The sequence below is a fragment of the Camelina sativa genome, chromosome 19 (genome assembly GCF_000633955.1).
Source record: "Camelina sativa cultivar DH55 chromosome 19, Cs, whole genome shotgun sequence".
In the NCBI taxonomy this organism is placed as follows: Eukaryota; Viridiplantae; Streptophyta; class Magnoliopsida; order Brassicales; family Brassicaceae; genus Camelina; species Camelina sativa.
In genome coordinates this window covers 7,611,176-7,636,150 of record NC_025703.1, presented here as the reverse complement: position 1 = coordinate 7,636,150, position 24,975 = coordinate 7,611,176, and the positions used below count along the sequence as shown (strand labels likewise).

Genomic DNA, 24,975 nt, shown 5'->3' with positions numbered 1-24,975 from the left:
AGTTGTATTGGACAGCTCTTGACTACCTAGCTGGAAACGAGAATAGTCGTCAGATTTTTATGACTTTACCTACAGAGCAACAAAAGATAAAGTATTTGGAAAGGATCACAGGAAAGAGGAACTAGACAATTTCTTAGGATGAATTTAATTTAGAGGGTCGTTTTCTTTGAATTATTTTTTGTTTTCGTATGGCATTTTTTAAAAACATGTTTTGCTTTAAGAGATTTATTATTTTAGTTACGAACTGGCTCTCTCTTTTAAAATATGCGAGTAAAAGACGTGAGGAATGAGGATAATGGATATTTAATATAATATTTTTTCTTGCTTAATTAATCTATTTTACCTTTGTTTATTACAGGAGATTGCAATGATGTGTAATCAAAGTATGGTTGCTGTGGTTCGCTTAATAGTCGAGAGTGAACGACAAGATCCATACTGTGATAGACAATTAATGAGGACAGATCGAGGTCGCGGAGTATGTCATACTATGCAAATGATTACTGGTTCTGGTAAAGAATGCTATGAAACCTTGCGAATGAATGAAGAAACCTATAGAAGGTTATGTGATACTCTCAAGAATGATTACAATCTTAAAGAGTCACGTGAATGCACTGTGGAAGAAGCTGTGGCAATGTTCTTAGAAACACTTGGGCATGATGAAGTGCAGAGGCAAATTGCTAAAAACTTTCAACGCAGTCAAGAGACGGTGAACAGAAAATTTATGGAAGTGTTAGATTCCGTACTCCTTCTGTCAAAGGATATTTTAAAGCCTCAACCAGAAGAGTTTCAACAGATTAATACTCGGCTATTAGCAGATAGAAGATATTGGCCTTTCTTTAGTGGTTGCATTGGAGCTCTTGATGGCACGCATGTGCCGGTACGAATTAGAAGTGATCAAAAAGAGAGGTATTGGAATGTAAGAAAGCAGTTCCCCTCGATGAATGTTCTTGCTATTTGCAACTTTGATATGAAGTTCACATATGTGTATGTTGGCACACCTGGAAGAGCACACGATACCAAAGTTCTTACGTATTGTGCACAAGAAGACAGGTTCTTCCCGAAACCTCCTCAAGGAAAATATTTTGTTGTTGATTCTGGATATCCAAATAGGAAGGGTTATTTAGCGCCATATCGCAAAACAAGATATCATCCACATCAATGGGGTGAAGGACCACCTAATTCTGCAAGCGAGATGTTTAACAAACGACATTCATCTTTGCGTTCAGTGATTGAACGTACTTTTGGTGTGTGGAAGGCAAAGTGGCGAATACTTAAAAATGAGGTGCGGTATAGTCTTCAAACACAGTGCAAAATTGTTGTAGCAACCATGGCTCTTCATAATTTTATACGTTCATCAAGCATTATTGATGATGATTTTGAAGAGTACGAAACGATGGAAGAAGAAACATTGAATCCTTTTGATTCAGATGACGTACCCGAAAACGAAAACACACGTTATGAACCTACAGGAGATGCATATATGAATGGGATCCGAAACAATATTGCAGAAAGTATTTGGGCTGCTCGACATTAGTTATTAATAATTTTGAGATTATGTTTTATATGTTTTTATGCTTACAAACTATTTTTCGTATGATTTGTTTCATTTATTTTAATATTCATAAGTTATTGTTTCATTTGATATTATGCTTATAAGATGTTTTAATTTGTTTTTCAAAATAAGTATTTTAAACTATTTCATTAGCAACAAAATCTATATTTGTATATTTAAAATGTCTAATTTTGTAATTTTATGTCTAAATGCTAACAGCTGTACCAATCACATATCATTGTTAATATATTAATAGCATACAGCTTATGCAGCATACTGCTCATGCTGCATAATGCTAATGCTCCACTAACAGTTGTTCCAATCAAGGCCTAAGGCAATGGTAAAGATGCAGCATTTGAACAAGTGGATAAACTACTTCAGAAAAACAGAACACTAGTACAAGAACAGAGTTGCAAGATGTTTATGTCAGTATTTAACAAGGAAAGATCTAGAAGCAGGAGGCTACACAAAAACTTAGAAGGTGCTAGAAGCATCTAGAAGATAAGAGAGTTTCATGTTTACAATTTTTACATGAGAAAAAAGGATAATTTCCTAATCCATAAAAAAAAAAAATTGTCCAATTCCTATTAGAATTAGATTAGGTAGTTTGCTAATTAAATAGTCTAACACCTAGATCTATAAATAGTGGTGTTAAAGCTGAGGTTGACCTTTAGTACAAACAAGAGAAAATTTTCTAGCTACTAAGTTTTAATCTCTCAAAAAAAAATAGTCAACAAGTTAGAGAGAGCTTTAGAGTTTGTTTGAGACAGTTCTATTAATCAAGAGTAGAAGTAGAGTTTGAAGAAATCTTTATTCTTTGTTTCAGATAGTAAAGTTCTCACACTTTCCAATGGTACGTACTTACTTTTATGACTACTTTTTTTATTTATTACTAATAATTACAATGCCCACTCCGACCCCCTCATGCCTCATTGACACTGGTAATTAATACTCCAGTTTCCGGTATATAAAATTTAGTTGTTAATGTATCATAATTTTTTATTAAGAAATTTAAATGTATCATAATTTTTTATTAAGAAATTTAAATGTACATATTTTTGAATTTCACATACATTGTCTTCTACTGTCCCACACATATCCGCTGAAAATGGTAAAGGTCTTTAAGCATCTTCTTGTCTTTGTAAATATGGCATCTATATAAGTAGTATAGTAAAGCCTTCGCTTGAACAATTTATGTTCGTATACTGTAAATATATTCATTATATTTCATGGTTTAACTCTTCTTTCTCCAAAATATATGAAGAAGAAGGCTTGGTTCTTGAGTTTCTCACTATTCATTCTCCAAATCTTCACATCTTCGAATGCATTGGATGTTACTCAATTCGGAGCGGTTGGAGATGGAGTTACAGACGATTCACAGGTAAAATATGCTTGTCTTGCAGTTGCAATTTGTTCATTATACATCCAAATTTTTTTTCTGAAATTATAAACGAATCAATGTTCTTAAAAGCTTGGGAAGCTGTCTGTAGCGGAACAGGAGATGGGCAGCTTGTCGTGCCGGCAGGGATGACATTTATGTTACAGCCCCTGAAGTTTCAAGGCTCTTGCAAATCGGCCCCTATTTTTGTGCAGGTACTCTGTTTTTCCCCTGTTTTCTGTTTTTATTCATGAAGAATATGCTTTTTCTGTTAATATAGTAACAACGAATAATATATTAAGGTGAGTAATTAGTAATTTAAATGAAGATTTTAGGCAATCTGGTTGCATCGAGTAAAGGAAATTGGAAAGGAGACAAAGATCAATGGATTCTTTTTGCAGACATTGAAGGACTTGTGGTTGAAGGTGACGGCGAAATTAACGGCCAGGGTTCGAGCTGGTGGGAACACAAAGGCTCCAGACCTACCGTGAGTGTCACGTTAGATGTTTCATTTTCCAAAACATTGATTCGTTTTGTTTGCAGTTTTATGAAAATTAAATAAAACGAGATATTCTGAGGTATTAGGCATTGAAGTTCAAGAGCTGCAACAACCTTAGATTGAGTGGATTAACGCACGTAGATAGTCCAATGGCTCACATTCACATTAACGATTGCAACTACGTGACCATCTCAAGTCTCCGGATAAATGCGCCGGAATCAAGTCCTAACACTGATGGCATCGACGTAGGCGGTTCATCCAACGTTGTCATCCAAGACTGCCTCATCGCAACCGGTATGAAAACTCAATTTCTAACTACTTTTGGGGACTCTTGGCAATTTTTTAGTATTGCCTCAGATTACATACATTATTAAAACAAAAGAAGCTTTAGAACTAGTTCCTGTATGAATGCAATCTTGTTACATGTCAAAATAGACGGTCCACCGAATGTCGCATCCATATAATGTCGTTTGGAATTTACTGATTATCTTAATTGATGTATCATTCACATGTCGTTATACTCATTACTAGGTGATGATTGCATAGCGATAAGTTCAGGGACGTCAAACATCCGGATTTCCGGTATAGACTGCGGACCAGGCCATGGAATAAGGTTAACTATAATTAAAAATCTACCAAAGTAATGTTATTTTATATAGTATATACTTTAAACCATGTATATTGTAAAATATATAGCATAGGAAGCTTGGGAAAAGATGGGGAGACAGCTACCGTGGAGAATGTTTGTGTCCAAAACTGTAACTTCAGAGGAACTACGAATGGGGCTCGGATCAAAACTTGGCAGGTACTTTTTTTAATTTTCAAATAATCTCTCACTAAGTCATTTTACATTGTTTTTTATTTTTTCTTGTTCTTTTATATTAAAATCTGGTAATGTACATAGGGTGGATCGGGTTACGCGAGAATGATTACTTTCCATGGAATAACTCTAGACAATGTAGAAAATCCTATTATAATCGATCAGCTTTACAACGGAGGAGATTCTGATAATGCCAAAGATCATAAGGTACGCACGGCATATTTACTAACTTTGATCATAAGATTGTTTTTGATAAGAAAATGTAATTCTTTTTGCTTTGTTTTTTTAGTCGTCGGCAGTGGAAGTGAGCAATGTGATGTATAGTAATTTCGTTGGGACGTCGAAGACAGAGTACGGAGTTGACTTCAGGTGCAGCGAGAGAGTACCGTGCACAGATATTTTCTTGAGAGACGTGAAAATAGCAACCGCCTCATCAGGATCAGGGCAAGTCGCACAAGGACAATGTTTAAACGTGAGAGGTGCGTCCACACTCGCTGTCCCAGGTCTAGAATGCTTAGCCCTTACCGCAGATATGTTGTCATCGCCGGAACAAACTTGCATGTTGGCACAATCAGTGCAACCAAGAACACAACCGATGCAAGATCCAATATGGGATTTTGAAAGCAGAGGGAAACGACTTATAGTTTCCAATACCATATTAATTTCATTTATCTCTTTGGTTACATACATTTTTGGATTATTAATGGAAAACTTCTAAAGTATATTATACAAGTGGAGATGGTAAGTAACCCTTGTTTTTATGCGTTTCGTCACCACATGGATTTCAAATTGAAGTGATTGGATATTAGTGAGAATGGGAACAATATATCCGGATTCTTTAAAGTATATGTATGTGGTCTGTATGACTGTATCATTGGAAAAAAAAACTTATAGTTAATAATCAAATTCCAAATTTAATTATCTAGGATTTTAGGGTAAGAAAAAAAGATGGCTAGCTACACGAACTATTGGTGAATACATGGACACATGCCAAATATACTATTGTATATTCAACTACATAAAGTATATGTATTACATAGCCACATCCATGAACTATATGATGTTATGCGGTTAACATCATAGACATATAATTCAGTACATCGGTCAATTGACTCCAGCGAAGACCGATGTTGACTCCGGCGAAGACCAACGTTGACTCCGACGTTGACCAACACTTAAAAAAAAATTCTAAATTAAAAAAAAAAATATTATAGTAAATTATTTATAGGTTTTTATGATTAAAAGAAATTTTCTATTCAATATCCAAATATTGTTTTATATATCTCTAATATATTCAATCTTATAATTAATTACTTTTTCTTTTTCAAGCTAAAGTAAATAGTTAAATACAAATCATTTATAATTATTTTCAAGATAAAAAAACATTTATAATAATATTCAAGATATAAAATCATTTATAATGATTTTCAAGATATAAAAACAATTTATAATTATTTTCAAGATATATATATATATATATATATATATATATATATAAATCTCCCATAATCAGATTATTTAATTACTACAAAATCAATAAAATCAAATTCAACTACTTTCATTAGAAAATAATATGCAAAATATTGAGTATATGACTCTTTACTCTAAATTTTGCATGGTAAATGTTATAAAAAAAATTATACACTCTTTACTTTAAAATTTACATACTCAAAATAACATATAAACAACAAAAAATTAACAATATTTACTTTTAACATATGAACATTTTCATTTTTACTCTCTTTTACATAATTACAATATGTTAAATTAATTTTTAGAATTTTTTTTTAAGGTTTGGGTTCTCTATATTACATTTAGGATATATTTAGGAAATATATTTAAAAATATCTTTAGATATTGAATTAACATATAAACAACAACAAAAAAAATTCACAATATTTACTTTTAACATATGAACATTTTCATTTTTACCCTTTTTAACACAATTACAATATGTTAAATTAATTTTTAGAAATTTTTTTAAGGTTTGGGTTCTCTAGTTTACATTTAAGATATATTTAGGAAATATATAAAAAATAATTAGATATTGAATAGAATATTTTTTAATTAATAAAAACCATAAATGATTTAATATAATAATTTCTTATTTTTAATTTTTAATTTTAGAATTTTTTTTGGTCAACGCCGGAGTCAACACCGGTCTTCACCGGAATTAATCAATCAGTATACCAGATTGTATGTCTATGGTGTTGAACACATGACGTCATATAGTTCATGCATGTGACCATGTAATATATATACTTCGTGTAGTTGAGTACACAATAATATAATTAGTATGTGTGACCATGTATTCACCTACAATTCATGTAGTTAGCCATCTATTTTCCTTAGGCCAAATCAATTAGAGAATTAGTAATTATGACTAATTTTATTAGTTGTATACTTGTATATCTAAGATTTTATGCCAAAACAATTAGAGAATTAGTAATTATGACTAATTTTATTAGTTGTATATCTAGGATTTTATGCCAAATCAATTAGAGAAAAACCATGTCTTTTTTTCATCATCATTTTCAAAAGTCAAAACCCATGTTTTTGGATTTTATTATGAAAGCCTATTTTTCCAAGGAGATGTTTCTTATTTTCAAAATTTATAACAAAAAGAACAATTAAAAAACCCCATAATTTCAAACATCAAAAACTATAAAACAAATTTTAAATCAAATTACCAATCTGGAATAGTGGGTTTCCGTAATAAAGGTATAGAGTCAAAGGGAACAATTCTTGGGTTCACTCCTAAGGTGAACCGGTTTATTCACTTCTCCTTATTTTAGCCAATAAGAATATAACATGTCATAATACATTTAAGAACATATTCATTCACTTTCTTATAAAATAAAATAAAAAAAATATGTAAAATTAAAAATCTAAACCGCTTATTTATAAACCCAAATCGATATATAATTTCATTTTAATTGTAAAATCTAAACCCTAACCACTTCATTTGTAAATCCAAACTGACATATAATTTTGTTTGAATTGTAAAATCTAAACCCTAACCACTTCATTTGTAAATCCAAACTGACATATAATTTTGTTTGAATTGTAAAATCTAAACCCTAACCACTTCATTTGTAAATCCAAACTGACATATAATTTTGTTTGAATTGTAAAATCTAAACCCTAACCACTTCATTTGTAAATCCAAACTGACATATAATTTTGTTTGAATTGTAAAATCTAAACCCTAACCACTTCATTTGTAAATCCAAACTGACATATAATTTTGTTTGAATTGTAAAATCTAAACCCTAACCACTTCATTTGTAAATCCAAACTGACATATAATTTTGTTTGAATTGTAAAATCTAAACCCTAACCACTTCATTTGTAAATCCAAACTGACATATAATTTTGTTTGAATTGTAAAATCTAAACCCTAACCACTTCATTTGTAAATCCAAACTGACATATAATTTTGTTTGAATTGTAAAATCTAAACCCTAATCACCTAATTTGTAAACCCAAAGTGATACATCATTTCATTTTAATTGTAAGTCAATATTTAACTTTCCTATAAAAAAATATATAGAATTTGTTTCTTTAATCTGTTTTGTTTTTTAATTTAATTTTGATTTATTTTTTTAAATAAAATAATATATACAAGATTTTGATTGGTTGAAAAGGAAGAAGTGAACAAGAAGGTTGACAAGTGACTTGTAGTAAAAAAAAATCGAAATGTCGGTATACTTAAACCGGTTTGGCCTGTAGTAAAAATTTCGGTATACTTAAACTGATTTATCAGAAACGCTCTTCGAAGAAAAAAAAATCTGTGTTTTCTTCTCGTCTTGTCCACTGAAACGCGTTTGGAGAGAGGAGAAGGGTCAAAAGGGATCTGAAATCATATTGGTTTTTGGGAAATTGAAGGAAGAAGAATAATGGGTTTCATCGGAGAAACTGTAGATTCAATCAAATCTATCAAGATCCGTCAGCTTCTCACTCAGGCTATCACTCTCGGTTCGTTTCTATAGACGCCTTGATTTTAACCTCCTCATCTCATCTGTGTTTTAGTATCTAGAATTCACCAAAGGTTACATCTTTGAGAAAGATTTGATGTGATAATTATGATTTCTTAATTTCGTTTTTGGTTTAGGTATGATCGTTACATCTGCATTGATAATTTGGAAGGCATTGATATGTGTCACTGGGAGTGAATCACCTGTTGTTGTTGTTCTCTCAGAAAGCATGGAACCTGGCTTTCAGAGAGTGAGTCACTTTGTGGTTTTAGAGTTTTGAAAGTAATTTACTTGTTGCTGTTAGATTATGTGGTGGTGGTTTTTGGTTATTGATTTTGAGGCCAATGTGACAGGGGGATATATTGTTCTTGCGGATGACTAAAGAGCCTATTCGAGCAGGCGAGATTGTTGTTTTTAGTGTTGATGTAAGTGTGTCTCTCTTGTTCTGTTTCCACCATATTTGCTTACTATCTTCCTTCTAGTTTCTTTTCTCTTAGTTGGTTTAAATTTGCCTTGTTGCTTCTTCTCTCAGGGTCGTGAAATTCCCATTGTTCATCGAGCAATCAAAGTAACATTTTCTCATTATCATCTCTGAACGTTTTTTAACTTGAATGTTCAGGATACTTACATTTGATGTCTTACTCTTTTCTGTTGTTGTTCTTGTTTTAACACATTATAGGTTCATGAGAGGGGAGATACTAAAGAAGTTGATGTTCTGACAAAAGGTGTGCTACTTTTGTTGCTCTGAATGAATAACCCTTTACAGTAGCCAATTCGTGGATTAAATTGACACACCTTTGCGTTTTCTAGGTGACAACAATGACATTGATGACATTGGTCTCTATGCTGAAGGACAACTTTGGCTTCATAGGCATCATATCATGGGCAGAGCTGTTGGGTAAAAACACTCTGTTCCAACAAGATTTTGTACTCGTGTGATTTCATTGATGAAACTGGTATGAAAAGTTCAACAGTGGTAAATGGTTCCCTTTTGGTCTTTTTCAGGTTCTTGCCTTATGTTGGATGGGTGACTATTATCATGACTGAAAAGCCTATTATCAAGGTACAATCCTCTAACACGGCTTGCGATTTGTCATGGTTTCTGGCTTTGAGATATATGTACTCACTATTAACACATTTTTTTCCATCTTCTCTTCCTTCAGTATATACTCATTGGTGCATTGGGTTTGCTCGTTATCACATCCAAAGACTGAGACTACAAAAAAAAAGGCTGCTCGTTGTTAAAGAAGTAGCTTCTGCAACGCTCAGTTCACCAGTCTTTGTAGCCATCATCTTTTGGTGACGTTTTAAACTGTAGAATCATATAAGCCACTCTTTTTATAAATATAGACAGTCTTGCTTTTACTCTTTAAATCAGCAGTGACAATTTCTTGTTGATTTAATTCTAATATAGCGGGACAATCTAAAAAACGATTGAAATATAAATAAGGATCTTATATGCAAATAAGCTTAACTTATGTCTGAAGATAGTAAAGTAACTTGAAGCCTGAACTCATAGAATCAGTAAGGAAATGACCATTGAGGGTCTAAAGTGTAGATTGTATTCTCACATTTTATGTTTCCTCGTTAAAATTTTTATGCAGGATTGTCAGTATATGACATGATAACCATAACTGACGACGACAATCAACGATTTTTTTTGTTTAACGAAGAAAAATCAGTATAGTAATGTTTTTTTTATTTAATCATAATATTGTCTAAGTAGCTGATCGATGCATCTAATTAACATTAATCACACGATCGAATTGAATAATAATATATAGAGGATAAATAAATAAACCTTGAGGTCCTCCAACGACTAGCACAAGAATAAATAAACAAAACACAACGTGCGGGTCAGTACAAGCCATGGCTAACACGATCATCTATATACATATGTGATATGGTTATAACTTATATGACCTCTTACCTAAGTCGATGTTGCTGACTGCTCTCCCTCCTACAGGTCTAAGCTCCACACCTTTTGGCCCCTTGGCTGCTATGGAACCTCTGGAAAGCCAGAAACTGCCTCATCTTTGAGGACCGCAACTTCTCGGAACAAAACATTATACTCAAGACCCTTAAAGAAGCAAAAGAATGGCAGGAAGCTCAGCTACTACAACCAAAGCAGCCACATATTCTAAGAGTGATTAATTCGTGGAATTAAAGTAATAAAAAAAAAAAAAAAAGAGCCAAGGATGGGGAAAGATTTCAAGATCATAAGGTACGTACCGCAAATTTACTAACTTTGATCATAAGACTGTGTTTGATAAGAAAATGTAAATTTTGTTTTCCCTTTTGGTATGTAGTCGTCGGCAGTGGAAGTGAGCAAAGTGGTGTATAGTAATTTTATCGGGACGTCGAAGTCAGAGTACGGAGTTGACTTCAGGTGCAGTGAGACAGTACCATGCACAGAGATTTTTCTTGAGAGACGTGAAAACAGGAAACCGCATCATCAGGATCGGGACAAGTCGCACAATGACAGTGTTTAAACGTGAGAGGTGAGTCCACACGCGCTGTCTCAGGTCTAGAATGTTTAGCCCTTACCACAGATAAGTTGTCATCGCCGCAATTGCCGGAACAAACTTGCATGTTGGCACAATCAGTGCAATAAAGAACACAACCGATGCAAGATCCAATATGGGATTTTGAAAGCAGAGGGAAACGACTTATAGTCTCCAATTAATGCCGTATTAATTTCATTTATCTCCTTGCTTACATACAATTTTTAGGTAATTAATGGAAGACTTCAAAAGTGTATTATACGAGTGGAGATGATAAAGCAATCGGAGTTTGTAATCTAATTGTTTTTTATAAGTTTCGTCACCACATGGATTCTAGTTGAAGTGATTAGATATTACCCTTAAAAGTCTACGTAGTGGTGTTTCCGTAATAAAGGTATAGTCTAAAAATCAAACATACTCGTCAATATTTTAGACCGGTTTGACTTGTAGTTAAACAAAAAAAAAACTTAAACCGATTTATAAGAAATGCTCTTTCAAGAAAAGAAAAAATCTGTGTTTTCTTCTTCTCTTCTTGTCCACTGAAAGGGTCAAAACTCAACAGGGATCAGAAAATCTCTCAAATCATTTTGGCTTTGGGAAACTGAAGGAAGAAGAATAATGGGTTTCATCGGAGAAACTGTTGATTCCATCAAATCTATCAAGTTCCGTCAGCTTCTTACTCAGGCTATCACTCTCGGTTCGTTTCTATATACGCCTTGATTTAAACCTCCTCATCTCAGATGTGTTTTAGTATCTAGAATTCACCAATGTTACATCTTTTGATATGATAGCTATGATTCTTGACTTTGTTTTTGGTTTTAGGTATGATCGTTACATCTGCATTGATAATCTGGAAGGCATTGATATGTGTCACTGGGAGTGAATCACCTGTTGTTGTTGTTCTCTCAGAAAGCATGGAACCTGGCTTTCAGAGAGTAAAGTCACTTGTGGTTTTAGAGTTTGAAAGTAGTTTACTTGTTAGATTATGTAGTGGTTCTTGATTTTTGATTTGAGGCTAATGTGACAGGGGGATATATTGTTCTTGCGGATGACCAAAGAGCCTATTCGAGCAGGCGAGATTGTTGTTTTTAGTGTTGATGTAAGTGCGTGTCTCTTGTTCTGTTTCCATCAATTTACAATCTTCCTAGTTAGTTTCTTTTCTCCTAATTGGTTTGAATTTGCCTTGTTGCTTCTTCTTTCAGGGTCGTGAAATTCCCATTGTTCATCGAGCCATCAAAGTAACTTTTTCTCATTATCATCTCTGGACGTTATTTAACTTGAATGTTCAGGATAATTATACTTGTGATGTCCTAACTCTTTTCTGTTGTTGTTGTTTTAACACATTACAGGTTCATGAGAGAGGAGATACTAAAGAAGTTGATGTTCTGACAAAAGGTGCTAGTTTTGTTGGTCTGAATGAATAGCCCTTTATAGTAGTAGCCAATTCGTGGATTACTAGACACACCTTTTCATTTTCCAGGTGACAACAATAAAATAGATGACATTGTTCTCTATGCTGAAGGACAACTTTGGCTTCATAGGCACCATATAATGGGCAGAGCTGTTGGGTAAACACTCTGATTCAACAAACTTTTGTGCCCTTGTGATCTCATTGAACTGGTGTGGCTCCCTATTGTTTTGTTTTTCAGGTTCTTGCCTTATGTTGGATGGGTGACTATTATCATGACTGAGAAGCCTATCATCAAGGTACAATCTTCTAACACGTCCTGCGATTTGTCATGGTTTCTGGCTTTGAGATATATGTACTCACTATTAACACATCTTTTTCCATCTTCTCTTCTTATAGTATATACTCATTGGTGCATTGGGTTTGCTCGTTATCACGTCCAAAGACTGAGACTACAAAAAAAGGCTGGCCGTTGTTAAAGAAGTAGCTTTTGCAACACTCAGTTAACTAATCTTTGTAGCCATCATCTTTTGGTGACTTTTAAACTATACAATCATATACGCCAGTCTTTTTATAAATATATATACAGTTTTGCTTTTATCTTAAAATCAGCAGTGACAATTTCTTAAACAGCGTTCGTCTATGAGTTCCACTCAGGTGGAGATTTTCGAATTTTTGGGAATCCTAGTTATTTAAAGAAGCTCTGAACATTGATTTAATTCTAATATAGGGGGCAATCTAAAAAGCGATTGAAATATGAGTAAGGACCTTAAGTGTAACTTATGCCTGAAGATTGTAGCTAGAAGCCTGAACTCATATAATCAGTAACGCAATGACCAATGACTGTCTAATATTTTAAAGTGTAGATTGAATTCTCATATTCATCTAAGTACCTGACATGATAACCATAACAGGCGACAATCAACTATTTTTCTTTGTTTGTTTAACAAAGAAAAATCAGTATACTAATGTTTATTTGTTACATTAATCACACGATCATTGATTCGTATACTAATTCAGTATACTAATGTGTACCAATGCCACTTTAATTAGCTGGTCAATGCATCTAATTAACATTAATCACACGATTGAATTGAATAATATAGGATAAATAAATAAACCTTGAGGTCCTCCAACGACTAGGACTTGAATAAATAAAGAAAACACAACGTGCGGGTCAGTACAAGCCATGGCTAACACGATCATCTATATACATATGGCTTAACAAGTCGTGTCACTTATATGTTCTCTGAGTGATTAATTCGTGGAATTAAAGAAAAAAAAGAGAGATCGAAGGATGGGGAAAGATTTCAAGAGTATGGTGACACGATGTATCTACGTCGGAAAAGAGAACGATAACGTGAAGAAGCTGGAAACCGCGACGGAGGAGCTCAAGGATCTCCGCAACAATGTGATGAAAAGGGTCAAAATGTATGAAGACCAGCAGAAGCTGAAGCGGCTCGAAAAAGTCCAGGTCTGGCTTAGACAAGCCGACGTAGCGATCAAAGAAGCAGAAGAGATGTTGATAAGGATGATGTCTTCTTCTTCTTCAAATGGGTCGAGCATGATGAGCTGTCACAAGATGGACAAAAAGCTTTGCAAGAAGCTGAAAGAGATTCAGGAGATAAAGAGCAGAGGAACATTCGATGTGGTGGTTGAGAATAGTGGTATTGGTGGATCGATGATGGTTTCGACCGTTGATAGAGATGATCAGACGGTAGGTTTGGAGGCGGTTTCGGGCCTAGTGTGGAGGTGTATGACCGTGGATAACACCGGGATTATTGGGTTGTACGGCGTGGAAGGTGTTGGGAAGACGACGGTGCTGACTCAGGTCAACAACAGGTTGCTTCAGCATAAGTCAAATGGGTTTGACTTTGTGATTTGGGTGTTTGTGTCCAAAAATCTGAATCTTGAGAAGATTCAGGACACGATCCGAGAGAAGATAGGGTTTCTTGATAGGTCGTGGACGAGCAAGACAGAGGAAGAGAAAGCTGGTAAGATCTTCGAGATACTTAGCAAACGACGATTCGCTTTGTTCCTCGACGACGTTTGGGAGAAAGTCGATCTAGGTATACGATTACTTATGATCCATCCAAGAAACTATATTACTTGTAAACCAAGTTTTCATGAGTTTCCCTAGTCTTAAATATGGTTCTAATATTTATGGTTTTAAATTTGTCCAACAGTGAAAGCTGGCGTGCCACCGCCGGACGGACAGAACAGATCGAAGATTGTGTTCACAACCTGCTCGGACGAGGTTTGTCGGGAAATGGGAGCACAAACTAAGATCAAAATGGAGAAGCTGCCATGGGAGAGAGCTTGGGACTTGTTTAAGAAGAATGCCGGAGAAGAGACAGTGAAGAGCCACCCGGACATTACCAAAGTTGCTCAGGAGGTTGCAGCCAAGTGCGATGGCCTCCCGCTGGCTCTTGTCACAATTGGCCGAGCCATGGCTTCTAAGAAAACACCTCAGGAATGGCGTGACGCTTTGTACATCTTGAGTAACTCTCCTCCCAATTTCTCAGGTCCAATATTTTTAACATATATATTACTAGTTTGTTACTATTTTAACTCTTAGGCTTCATTTTCGTGTGTATATTATTATTTACTAAGGTTTTATATAATTCTGTAACAGTTCTCAAGTTACTGGACAGGAACTAATATGGACACTCGATAGAGGTATTTTATAAACTTACGGCATGTTTAAAAATAATTAGTTTTCTGATATTCAGATTAACTAGTCCATTGGGGTTCATCAGATAAAATTGTATATACTTTTCTTACAAACTCGTTTCTTCTTTTTAGGAATCGTGTTGTGCATGGAGAGCTTAAAGATAGTTGCGTAATTTTGATTAGGGAGATTAAATCATTGTACGTAATTCATTTGTGTATCTTTATTTGAGAGTTAAATGTGTTATATATGTCACCGGCTAGAGTTTGAAGAACTTGGTTGAAGGCTTGCAATGTTTTGATGGTTAATTATTGGTTTTGGTATTTAATTTGTCGTTTTCTTGGTCGAAAAAGTTTGATTCTCGTGAATATAGATGACGTCTCTCTAAATTATGCGCACATGGATTAATCTGTTTACGAGTTTATCTTCTTTTCGTTATTATTGATCGAAACAAAATCTCCTGAAGGGTATATGCTTCTTAATTAGCTAAAGTGAGAGTTAGGCAGGAATTTAGGTCATATGATAAAAAAAATTATGTCGTATTCATCACGGCACATGCTTTTTTATCTGTCTTTCCTTTGTATTTTTCTGGAAACTTCAAATCATCAATTTATATTCACTAATCACTATATACTTTAATATGCATTAGTTCGTCAAAAAATATATATATATGCATTGATTTGTGTAGTCAGTAGTCACTAGTTAGCATATATCATTGGAATGTTTATCTATAATAACAGTTAAAAGCAGTTAATCATCAAGACAATGAAGGAAAAGAACCTGAAATTCTTTGAAAAGATTGATTTAAGATTAGGAAAAAAAAAATCAAGCTTCAAAAGTAGTAGTTTTCAAAAGAGAACAGTTTGTAAATCTACACAAAATATGCGTATCTAATGATTTACCACTATAAAATAATGTTTATTTCAATCAAAAAAAGCTTATTCTATCAGAAGTTCAATGTATCTAGAGCCATCTTCAATCATAAATTATAAATTATATATGCATATACGTATCTATATATATATATATCTTCACACTAATCATCACTTTGGAGTACTAAACCATCAGAAAGCAAGAAGCATTAGAGTTAAGGAAACTTCATATGGATCAACGTTTCTCTCATCTCGTGTTTTCTGCTTACAGATCATCAACCCACGAGCCAAGGAAGCTCAGAGAACAGGCGAAGAGAGTCCCATCGGTGGAGAAAATTCTGGCGAGGAACCCAGTGGTGAAGGAACGTGATATCAACGAAAGGGCAGAGGCATTTATACAGAAATTCAGAAAGCGGCTTCTTCTCCAACGTTTCTGAATCGACTGACAATTCCCAAATCTTTAACTATTAGAATCATCATCACCTAGCGTTTTAACCCGGGAGATCGTGAAAAATCTTGGGATTGTATGAATCATCTATGTATGATTATATATACATAAAAAATTACCATAATGTGTTTTTATATAAAGAAAACACATAATAAAACAGTTTTAAAGAAAAACTTTCATACAAGCAAAAGAGAAACATAACACAAATATGAATGAAATTTATTTATCTAAAATCATACACATGGCACATGCAGTGTCATCATAACTCAAAACCAGCTCGAAATTTGTTTCACTGAAGCTTCTTGAACCCAGGGAAAGAGGGAAGGATCGAGATGAGAGCATCATTGTCAGAGTCGCCCCAACGATAATTAAGGCCGGAGGCGAACTTATAACTTATGTATTAGATCATTTTTTTTAATTCTTATGAAATAATTTTATAATACATACAACAGATAAATTGTAAAAATTAACTTAAAATATTTGCATATTTTCCCTAAAGTGGATAAGAAAATAGAATTTACGATGACCGTGAATATCGTTTTAGCAACTATACAACATTCAAAACAACTATATCTATATTAACATTTTTTTAAGTACATTTTGATTTATGCACTTAAAGTTTATTTTATTTAATTTGTTTATTTGCAACATTAATCCCTACAGATTTCCTTAAAATAATATTTCTATTTAATTAACCCCTACATATTTTCCTAAAATAAACAGTTCTACTTAACTCAATTAATGGAACTATATTAGAAGTTAACATTTATTTACGCTTATTGCCATACACAGCATGACACCATCATTTAAGAGATCGAGAATAATGCTCAAAACTTATTTTATTTGATCTTTATGATAGTTTAATGTAAATCGGCCGACTTTGAGAAACAGAAGATTACAACCTAAATGATTATTATAACATAGATAACGTTCATTAACACGAGAAGCCAAATTAAAAAAATCGACTTTTAGCAAATATTTAACTTCGTCGACAAGAAATACATTTATATTTGTATATATTTCCTATAGAAACTGAATATTGTAGAACAATATTCAGACAACTCAAATAGGCATACAGAAAAATCTCGTGTTTCTTGCTAAGGATCGTTTGACTCCTTGCTCAGCAAACATTTCTTCAACTATAAATCTACATATACATTTTTTAAGTACACTTTGAGTTTTACCCTTTTAGTTTTGTTTATTTACAATTTTATTTACAAAATTGATCCTTAAAAAAGTTGCACAAACAAACAATAATTAAAATGGAAAATAAAAATTGATGATATTCCCTCCAAAATATTCCGGTTTTTGCTATGAAATCTTTCTTGATACAATTTATATACAAACAAAGAAAACCATATACAGATATCATGCTAACAATAATTACTCGATTGAATTTGAATAGTATAGAAACTCTTCATTACTCAGCATTGCCACACCTAAACAACCGATTATTGGTATAATTTCCTAAGATAGTGAAAACAATTATGACGAGTATATGCAACATAATCTATATTTCCTACAATGGTCATTCATAAAATCGATTGAATACTTTTAAATTTCAGCTAATTACTACAATTAAACTCTTATCCATGGCATCTTACTTATTTTCATTCAAGATCTTATATTTTATTCCTTAATTGTAGTATTTTAAACGATTCTATACTTTCTCAGCAAGATTTCTCCGATTCACTCAATAAAATCTCTAACCAGTTTTTAACCCTCTATAAATACGGATGCATTCCAACTCTATTCATCTTCATATACCAAATCAACTTTCTTAAGTATATGTTTTTTCCTAGGTTTTACTAATACTTGCTAATATTATTGAAAACTCATAAACACATGCAAAATCTTCGCCCTCATTCAAGAGTAAAGAAGTGGATATTGTTGCGACATCTAATAATTCGTCCACAAGCAAATGAAGTAAAGCAATTATGTACAAGAACAATAGAGAAGAAGATTAAAAAAGTGAAGACTAAGGAAGAAAATAAGAAGGGTTGATCTTCTCCTAAGTTGCTATATTGACAATATCTTTAGTTTGTATGGTTGGTTATAGTATTTTCCTCTTCTTTTTTTCTCCTCTCTATTGCATTGGTATTTTAATTTAGGTAGCATTGTTATACATATGTATTGTTTTTAACACCAAATTATTTTGTATTTCATAGGTTCATGGATTTGACATGATGAGCATTCAATGAAATCAATATGTAATTGTATAAATTTATGGAAAAAAAAAATTATACAAATAATTGTCATGTGGTGTGATAAGGGTCAATCCATAGGTTTTAAAAATAATTTATTATATAATATTTATATTTTTTTGTAGGAATTATCTATGTATTTATATCACATATTATTTGTTCTAAAAAATCCAACTAAAATTATACAATCAATAATAATTAAACATACTTCAACTAAAATTATAGAATTTAAATATTAATTCAACACAAAAATACAGTCTACGTAAAATTACATAATCTAAATATTAATCAAAATTAACTAAAACAAACACAATAAATATAATATACATTTTTCTTAACATTATTAAAAACATAATCCTGCGGTATACCGCAGATTAAAATCTAGCGAAGAATAAAATGAGAAGTCCATAGTAGTTAATCTCTATTTTAATTCCAAAACTGAAGTTTAGTTTGTGTGAATAGTTTTTATTCTAAAAGTAAATCAGAATTATATTTGATTATATATGTAAAATCACGTTTATATAGATAACATGGTCTAAACTTACAATAATATTATTTAACTTGGCACTTTAATGTTTCTAGGAAACGAGAGGCCGTAGGCCAATGTTTCCAAACTTATAACTAAGGCACGGCTCTGTGTATAATACTGTATCCTACAGGCTCTGTTCCATATGAGAAAACAAGAAAACATCCATTACATTGTAATGGAGAAGTTTTAAGATAAACGAGGAAAGATTAAAGAAGAAGAAAGCATTCATGTTCATTTTGTCATGATCAGAATCAGTTTCAAGTTCATTTTGCTTCAATGAGTTACAACGCTACTGGAGTATGGATGTTCAACTTGGAGTTTGGCGAGTTTGGCCAGACGGGGCAAGCCTTTGTAAGCTTGAAGAGCCATCTGTAAATGAATTTATATTAGAACATAGAGACCTAGAGGAAGTTCTAAGTTCTCTATTAGAACATACAAAACCTAGAGGAAGTTCTAAGTTCTCCTATTAGACCAAAACAGAGAGCATAATGTAGAGGACTCCTCTGATAGGTTAAAACATGAAACGGTTCCGAAGCTGACAGAAATGCACGGACGGACGGAGACAGACAGAGATGAGGACGTTGACCTGGTCGGCTGAACAAAAAACGATTTACGAGATTGTCTAATTCCTATTTACTGTTGATCGTGGAGAGCAATCGTCTACCCGTTGAGATTTTTATTTTATATGTTATTTATACCTCAATTTCTATACGAGTACTAGATTATAACCCGCGGTACACCGTGGGACAAAATTATTTATAACTAAAATATTTAAATTATAAATTGTAATTGTTGGTTAAATATGTTATAATTATATAATAATTGTTAATTTTATAGTTTAAACCATATAATACCGCAATATAATTTATTTTTTACATAATATTTATTTAATCAATTTAATTAGATATCTCTATTATCTGATACCGAGAATGTTAACAAAATAATGAAATGATGTTACCCGTGTAACACCAAATTAATGATATTTTTAAATTTATATAACTATTGATAAAACTTGTCTCGCTATATAATCTCGTCCCGAAATATTTTAACTCACACTATATCATCTTAATTTTTAATATTTATTGTGTATCTACGGTATAATATTTATCATATCTAACTTTTTAAAATAAAAAACCGGAATAAACCAAATAAAAGTTTTTAAAGTTTGAATGGCTGATAAATCAAACTTTTTACTCATTTCTATTCGGAATCATTTTGGTTTCTTTTATAGTATGACTTTGAACCATTGTTCAATTTGTTTAGACGATGTGGAGTGTTGTACCCGTATTTTTTTATTCATATATTGAGTAATATGTCCGTTTTTAAAATTTTGTATTACATCATGTACAAGAAAAATCACAATTTCTATTGACTAAATGTATTATAGAATAATTTAAATATAAATTCATTAAAAGTGAAAGGGAATCATATATTTATGTTTGAATGAGATATAAAGATTTACTTTTTTAAAAAATTCTTACCTATAATTAATTTTGAAATTTTTGGTAACTAATATTAAAGTTAATGCATTGAATGCTAATTGTTTCCAAAATGAATTTTTTTTGTCAAAGTTGCTGCAAAAATACTAGTATAGATATGACTATACAACAGTGTTATGATTTTATAAAATCTTTTGTAAAGTTTCCAAATTTGGTATTATAATGTGAACTAGAATACATTCAGAATTTGTTAAATTCCGTTTTAAAGACTATATATATATATATATAATTGAGGCCTTCCTTGAGAGACACGAAAGCTGAAAAGCAAACCCTAAAATATATTGAGAGCTCAATGAAGATACCGGATCTTTTGAACGACGATTCGGTAGAGGAGATACACTGTCGCGTTCCGGCCACATCCCTGAAACGGTTACGATGTACTAGCAAACGATGGAACAGTTTATTCAAAGATGATAGGAGATTCGCGAGTGAGCACTGCTATAAAGCCCCAAAAGAGTTTCTCTTTCTCATCGCGACAAAGGAGTACATGATTTGTCCGGTGAGCATCAATCTTCCTCATGGAGATGTTCCTCCATCTGTAGAGATAAAAAGAGAGCTTAGCCTTCCTGATCCGCATTTGAACAATTCTCAGTTCGGTGTAATCACAGTCTGTCACTGCGACGGCTTATTGTTATGCACCAACCATAACCACTGCTCTAGAATAGTGGTTTGGAACCCGCTTACTGGTCAAACCAGGTGGATCGAAGTCCACAGCCAGCATGCTATTTGCTACCGCAATTTTGTTCTCGGATACTACTACAAGCAAGACAAGAAGAACAAGTCATGTAGTAAAAGGTACAAAATATTGTGCTTTGATTATTATGGCCTAGATATAGAAATCTACGAGCTTAACTCTTGTGACTCGTGGAGGAATTCCTGATGGTGATCTCACTCCACCGGGCTGATACGCTGATAGCTTTCGCCAGGCCGTGTTTTTGAAGGGAAGTTGTTACTTTTTTGGTATTGAGAAATCAAAGCCGCAACATCTTAGAGGCCTGTCATTGATCAGATTTGATTTTTCTACTGAGAAATCATCTCTATTTCTGCCTCTTCCCTATCAGCGTCCAAGGTATGAAGTTTTGAGTCTTTGCGTTATTAGAGAAGAGAAGCTTTCCGTGTTTTTACAGCCCGATGTTGCATCCAAGGCTGAGATATGGGTGACGAGTAAGATTGATGAGACCACCACCAAAGTGAAAGAGGTGTCCTGGAGCAAGGTCTTAACATTGGATTTGAGCCCTGATCTTGACATTACGGAGGGTGTCGTCTTTTTGCTTGACGAGGATAAGAAAGTCGCCATGTGTACTAACAGATTGCTAGAAGACCCCAAGTCCACCATCCTCGTCGACAAGATATTATTTCTCGGGGAGGATAATAAAGTCAGTGAATTTCGTCTTGGTCTGAATGATTCAAATGATTTTGAAGAATGGATGCCAAATTGGCCAATGATTCTTGATTACGTTCCAAGTTTGGTCCAAATCGAGCTACCTGCTGGAGGCCAAAAAAGAAAAAGAGGTGACTAATTAAACCAACCCTCTACATGTTGTAATACTATGTGTAATTTTTCTAATTTGTGTTTTTCTTAATTTATCTCAATCATGTTCCTTTTTTATTTTTTTTTCTTTCTCTTAATTTATCTTGGTCATGTTCTCTTTGAACTGGTCTTAATAAGATGCTGTATTATAGTGTTACTTGCTTTCTTTAAACAGAGCTTTTTCATTTTTTATGATCAAAACATGTCTCGTACATCATGTGTCATTTATGTCTAACATTTCGAGCATTTCTAATTCAATGACAAAAGTGACTCATGTACAAAGCTCTTTTTCACCTAAGCTCTTATAAATATTAGAATCATCATCACCTATCGTTTTAACCCGGGAGATCGTTAAAATATTGGGACTTGATGAATATAATATAATCATCTATGTATATGATAAGAAGAGTAACATAATGTGTTTTTTATATAAGAAACGCACAGAATAAAACAGTCTTAAAGAAAAACTTTCATACAAGCAAAAGAAAAACAGAACACAAATATGAATGAAATTTGTTTGTCTAAAAAAGCATACACAAGGCACGGTATCATCATAACTCAAAATCATCTCGAATGTTGGTTTTTACTGAAGCTTCTTGATCCCAGGGAAAGAGGGAAGGATCGAGATGAGAGCATCATTGTATCCTACAGGTTCTGTTCCATATGAGAAAACGAGAAAAAAAAAATCATTACACGAAGAAGTTTTAAGAAAAAACGAGGAAAGGTTAAAGAAGAAGAAAGACTTGCCTCCATCTTCGCGGAGTATTTTGACAACCTCACCGCTGACATCAGACTAGAAGATTGATCGAGAGAAACAGAAGAACAGTTTTAACTGACTTGGTTGAAGCAAGAGATATTCATTATTACTAAATCATAAAATTTTAAATGGAGCATTATCTAACCTCTATTGGGAATTGGCCACCGAGTTGTTCAATGTAGCACAGAATTTGACCTTCTTTCACTTGGTCTTTCTGTCAGATTAAACAAAAGCAAACAAGAGAGTAGTAGTAATCAGTGGTTTTCTTACCCCATAAAATCAAACACTCTCTTCTGTTCAAGAAGATTGGTACCTCTTTACATGACGAAGGCATGCGTTTACCCTTTATGGTTTTGGATCTCCTAAAGAACCCTACCTGCACATTACCACACCATTTTAGATTGGGGACAACTTTCTGATTGAAACTCACATCTCTTTTCTCATTTTTTAACGGAAAAATTTAGCATTCTGAACTTACTCAGTTAGAATTAGAAAGAGAATATTTCCCATCAAAGTAAATGAAAGCTCTGATATATTGCATTTAAGTTGTGTGGTCTCTTACTTTTGGAGATTGGAGAATCATCAAACCCTGATCAGCAGCTGAAGATGCTGGTCTTGTGATAGCCAATGAAGTAGAAGGTGTTGATCCATTCGAATCAGGACTCTTGGTAGTTTCACTTGCAGCAGCCACAGCAGGAATTGGATGAGGCTGCGGACTACTTTTGTCAGCTAGATCCCTTGCTACATATAGGCGGAAACCCCCCAGCTATAGAATGTGCAAATAAACGACGCAGAAAAACATTAGATAAGAATCCTATTTAAAACTTAACAGTTATGACCGTGCAGAAGAGCAAGAACATAACTACTGTACAACTCAACTGAGTGGGGTCTTACTTTCAGTTCAAACTCTGCAATTGATGAGGAGTCGCATATTTCAGTGACAAGAGCTTCCACCTAGAAGATTGTAAAACGAAATTAAACCGAATACATCCAGATAGAAAACATACTCGAATGGTTTTATTGTGCATGCAACAAGTGAATTTCCCACTTAACTCCTCAAGGTAACACATTCTCTTCTCTTCTATTTGACAATAAGGGAAGATATTCAGAAATCCTCAGCCAGATTTCTTCAAACGACATCCTAATATTTAACGGCAAATGAAAACCCACCTCAGATCGCTTGGGAACTAGCTGAGCGTTCAATGGGGATGACTTGGTTTCTTCAGAATCTTCTACTCCTACAGTAGCTGTGCATAAGAAGATTAAATCAGAAATCAGTAAAGGAAATATAAAAGACACTTTCCATGCACTCATCAGCCCACCACCTGTGAAAACACTCAGATGTGCATAACTATAGATAGTAAAATCGCTAAAATGAGCATATCAACCGTAGAAGAAAGACATGAAGATAATCAAACATGTAGATATAAGCAGTGTACCTGATGTTTCTGCAGCTGGGACAGTAGATACTTGTACAGCTTTCACAGATCCAAAAGTTGTCCTCAGACTCAAGTACTTCACCGGCCTTTGTCCAAGCAATGATCTTTGACTGAATGGTATCAGTAAGCTTCCAGAACTTACTCTACTAAGGTCTACTGCTGAGATTTTAATTTTAGGAACTCCTAGGCTACCTGAAAATATACGCTCAATTGAGCAAATCAGCGAAAACAAGACGGAATCAAAAAAAGAAAATCCTCAAATATGATCACTCACTATTTAAGTTGTACATAAAGAACTCAATCCAAAATAGCTCCAGAAGCTTTCAAGTGATTCAAAATATAAAATCTAAGACAAAAACTCATGTTAACCTAGCTCTACGTATACTCAACAGTGAGAGATTAAGTAACTTATCAATGCCAAACTCTTGACAATGGTGTATTCAAATTAGATTAGCTTCGCAGTTCCATATCAAAGGAAGTAACTTGAACCTCCTCAACATTGATACGAAGACTGAATACAAATTCTTCAACTTTAGATCTCTAATTCATACCACAATCAACCTAACTGTTCAAAATTTAAGTCCCTTTTCTGAGTTTTCTAATTATCACACAAATTAGCAGAATCCTCAAAGTTCTAACCTTTCGATAAAATCTGGTTCTAAAAGAACGAAATTATTCAAATTTGAATGTAGGAAGGGAAACCCAGTTTAGTTTTGTTTACAATCCCAGGAAACTGGAACAATGAAGACAACAAGATACAGGTAGAGAAAAAAAAACTTACAGGATGCCATGGAGGGAGACAAAGGAGGATTCGAGAAGCAGAAGAAGAAATGTAAGGAAGAGAATGAGATTTGTGAGCTGATACGATAACGATACGAACGAGGAGG

The 24,975-nt window shown here is 33.5% G+C and overlaps 6 protein-coding genes and 1 pseudogene across 9 annotated transcripts in view; 6 read left to right on the top strand and 1 right to left on the bottom strand.

Moving 5' to 3' along the window:
- Nucleotides 1-1,534, top strand: part of LOC104767535 — a 3,121-nt gene extending 1,587 nt beyond the window's left edge. The window contains exon 4 of the mRNA XM_010491548.1: nucleotides 359-1,534. Coding sequence (XP_010489850.1) covers nucleotides 359-1,534 — 1,176 coding nt within the window. The remainder of the gene's footprint in view (nucleotides 1-358) is intronic.
- Nucleotides 2,473-5,008, top strand: LOC104765403 (probable polygalacturonase At3g15720). 3 transcript variants are annotated; one of them, XM_010489104.2, is made up of 9 exons: nucleotides 2,473-2,663; nucleotides 2,817-2,933; nucleotides 3,043-3,145; nucleotides 3,259-3,417; nucleotides 3,516-3,723; nucleotides 3,961-4,042; nucleotides 4,126-4,234; nucleotides 4,334-4,456; nucleotides 4,539-5,008. In XM_010489104.2, the coding sequence occupies exons 2-9, from the start codon at nucleotides 2,875-2,877 to the stop codon at nucleotides 4,965-4,967; spliced, it is 1,272 nt and encodes a 423-aa protein (XP_010487406.1). In that variant the 5' UTR covers nucleotides 2,473-2,663; nucleotides 2,817-2,874; the 3' UTR covers nucleotides 4,968-5,008. The 3 variants fall into 3 exon arrangements, with proteins under 3 accessions (XP_010487406.1, XP_010487405.1, XP_010487407.1); XM_010489103.1 differs by lacking the exon at nucleotides 2,473-2,663 and having other exon boundaries at nucleotides 2,670-2,933; nucleotides 3,024-3,145; XM_010489105.1 differs by lacking the exon at nucleotides 2,473-2,663 and having other exon boundaries at nucleotides 2,811-2,934; nucleotides 3,012-3,145.
- Nucleotides 8,033-12,738, top strand: LOC104765405 (signal peptidase complex catalytic subunit SEC11C-like). The gene is made up of 9 exons (XM_010489107.2): nucleotides 8,033-8,093; nucleotides 11,278-11,427; nucleotides 11,553-11,665; nucleotides 11,758-11,829; nucleotides 11,933-11,968; nucleotides 12,080-12,125; nucleotides 12,211-12,298; nucleotides 12,380-12,437; nucleotides 12,538-12,738. Exons 2-9 carry the CDS (start codon nucleotides 11,349-11,351, stop codon nucleotides 12,586-12,588), a joined length of 543 nt encoding a protein of 180 aa, XP_010487409.1. The 5' UTR covers nucleotides 8,033-8,093; nucleotides 11,278-11,348; the 3' UTR covers nucleotides 12,589-12,738.
- Nucleotides 8,041-9,622, top strand: LOC104765404 (signal peptidase complex catalytic subunit SEC11C-like). Its single transcript, XM_010489106.2, has 8 exons — nucleotides 8,041-8,227; nucleotides 8,364-8,476; nucleotides 8,580-8,651; nucleotides 8,759-8,794; nucleotides 8,906-8,951; nucleotides 9,037-9,124; nucleotides 9,232-9,289; nucleotides 9,390-9,622. The coding sequence occupies exons 1-8, from the start codon at nucleotides 8,149-8,151 to the stop codon at nucleotides 9,438-9,440; spliced, it is 543 nt and encodes a 180-aa protein (XP_010487408.1). The 5' UTR covers nucleotides 8,041-8,148; the 3' UTR covers nucleotides 9,441-9,622.
- Nucleotides 13,409-15,088, top strand: LOC104765402 (putative disease resistance protein At3g15700). Its single transcript, XM_010489101.1, has 4 exons — nucleotides 13,409-14,207; nucleotides 14,325-14,663; nucleotides 14,774-14,817; nucleotides 14,944-15,088. Exons 1-3 carry the CDS (start codon nucleotides 13,436-13,438, stop codon nucleotides 14,797-14,799), a joined length of 1,137 nt encoding a protein of 378 aa, XP_010487403.1. The 5' UTR covers nucleotides 13,409-13,435; the 3' UTR covers nucleotides 14,800-14,817; nucleotides 14,944-15,088.
- On the top strand, nucleotides 20,654-21,881 carry LOC104767534 (annotated as a pseudogene).
- Nucleotides 22,297-24,975, bottom strand: part of LOC104765401 (biotin carboxyl carrier protein of acetyl-CoA carboxylase) — a 3,993-nt gene continuing 1,314 nt past the window's right edge. Inside the window, exons 2-10 of one of the 2 annotated variants that reach the window (XM_010489099.2) lie at nucleotides 24,870-24,975; nucleotides 24,089-24,280; nucleotides 23,820-23,896; nucleotides 23,544-23,603; nucleotides 23,212-23,415; nucleotides 22,963-23,025; nucleotides 22,795-22,863; nucleotides 22,640-22,685; nucleotides 22,297-22,546 (exon numbers count right to left, since the gene is read on the bottom strand). In XM_010489099.2, coding sequence (XP_010487401.1) covers nucleotides 22,476-22,546; nucleotides 22,640-22,685; nucleotides 22,795-22,863; nucleotides 22,963-23,025; nucleotides 23,212-23,415; nucleotides 23,544-23,603; nucleotides 23,820-23,896; nucleotides 24,089-24,280; nucleotides 24,870-24,879 — 792 coding nt within the window. In that variant the 5' untranslated portion in view covers nucleotides 24,880-24,975 and the 3' untranslated portion in view covers nucleotides 22,297-22,475. The remainder of the gene's footprint in view (nucleotides 22,547-22,639; nucleotides 22,686-22,794; nucleotides 22,864-22,962; nucleotides 23,026-23,211; nucleotides 23,416-23,543; nucleotides 23,604-23,819; nucleotides 23,897-24,088; nucleotides 24,281-24,869) is intronic. The other variant, XM_010489100.2, reaches the window with a different exon arrangement.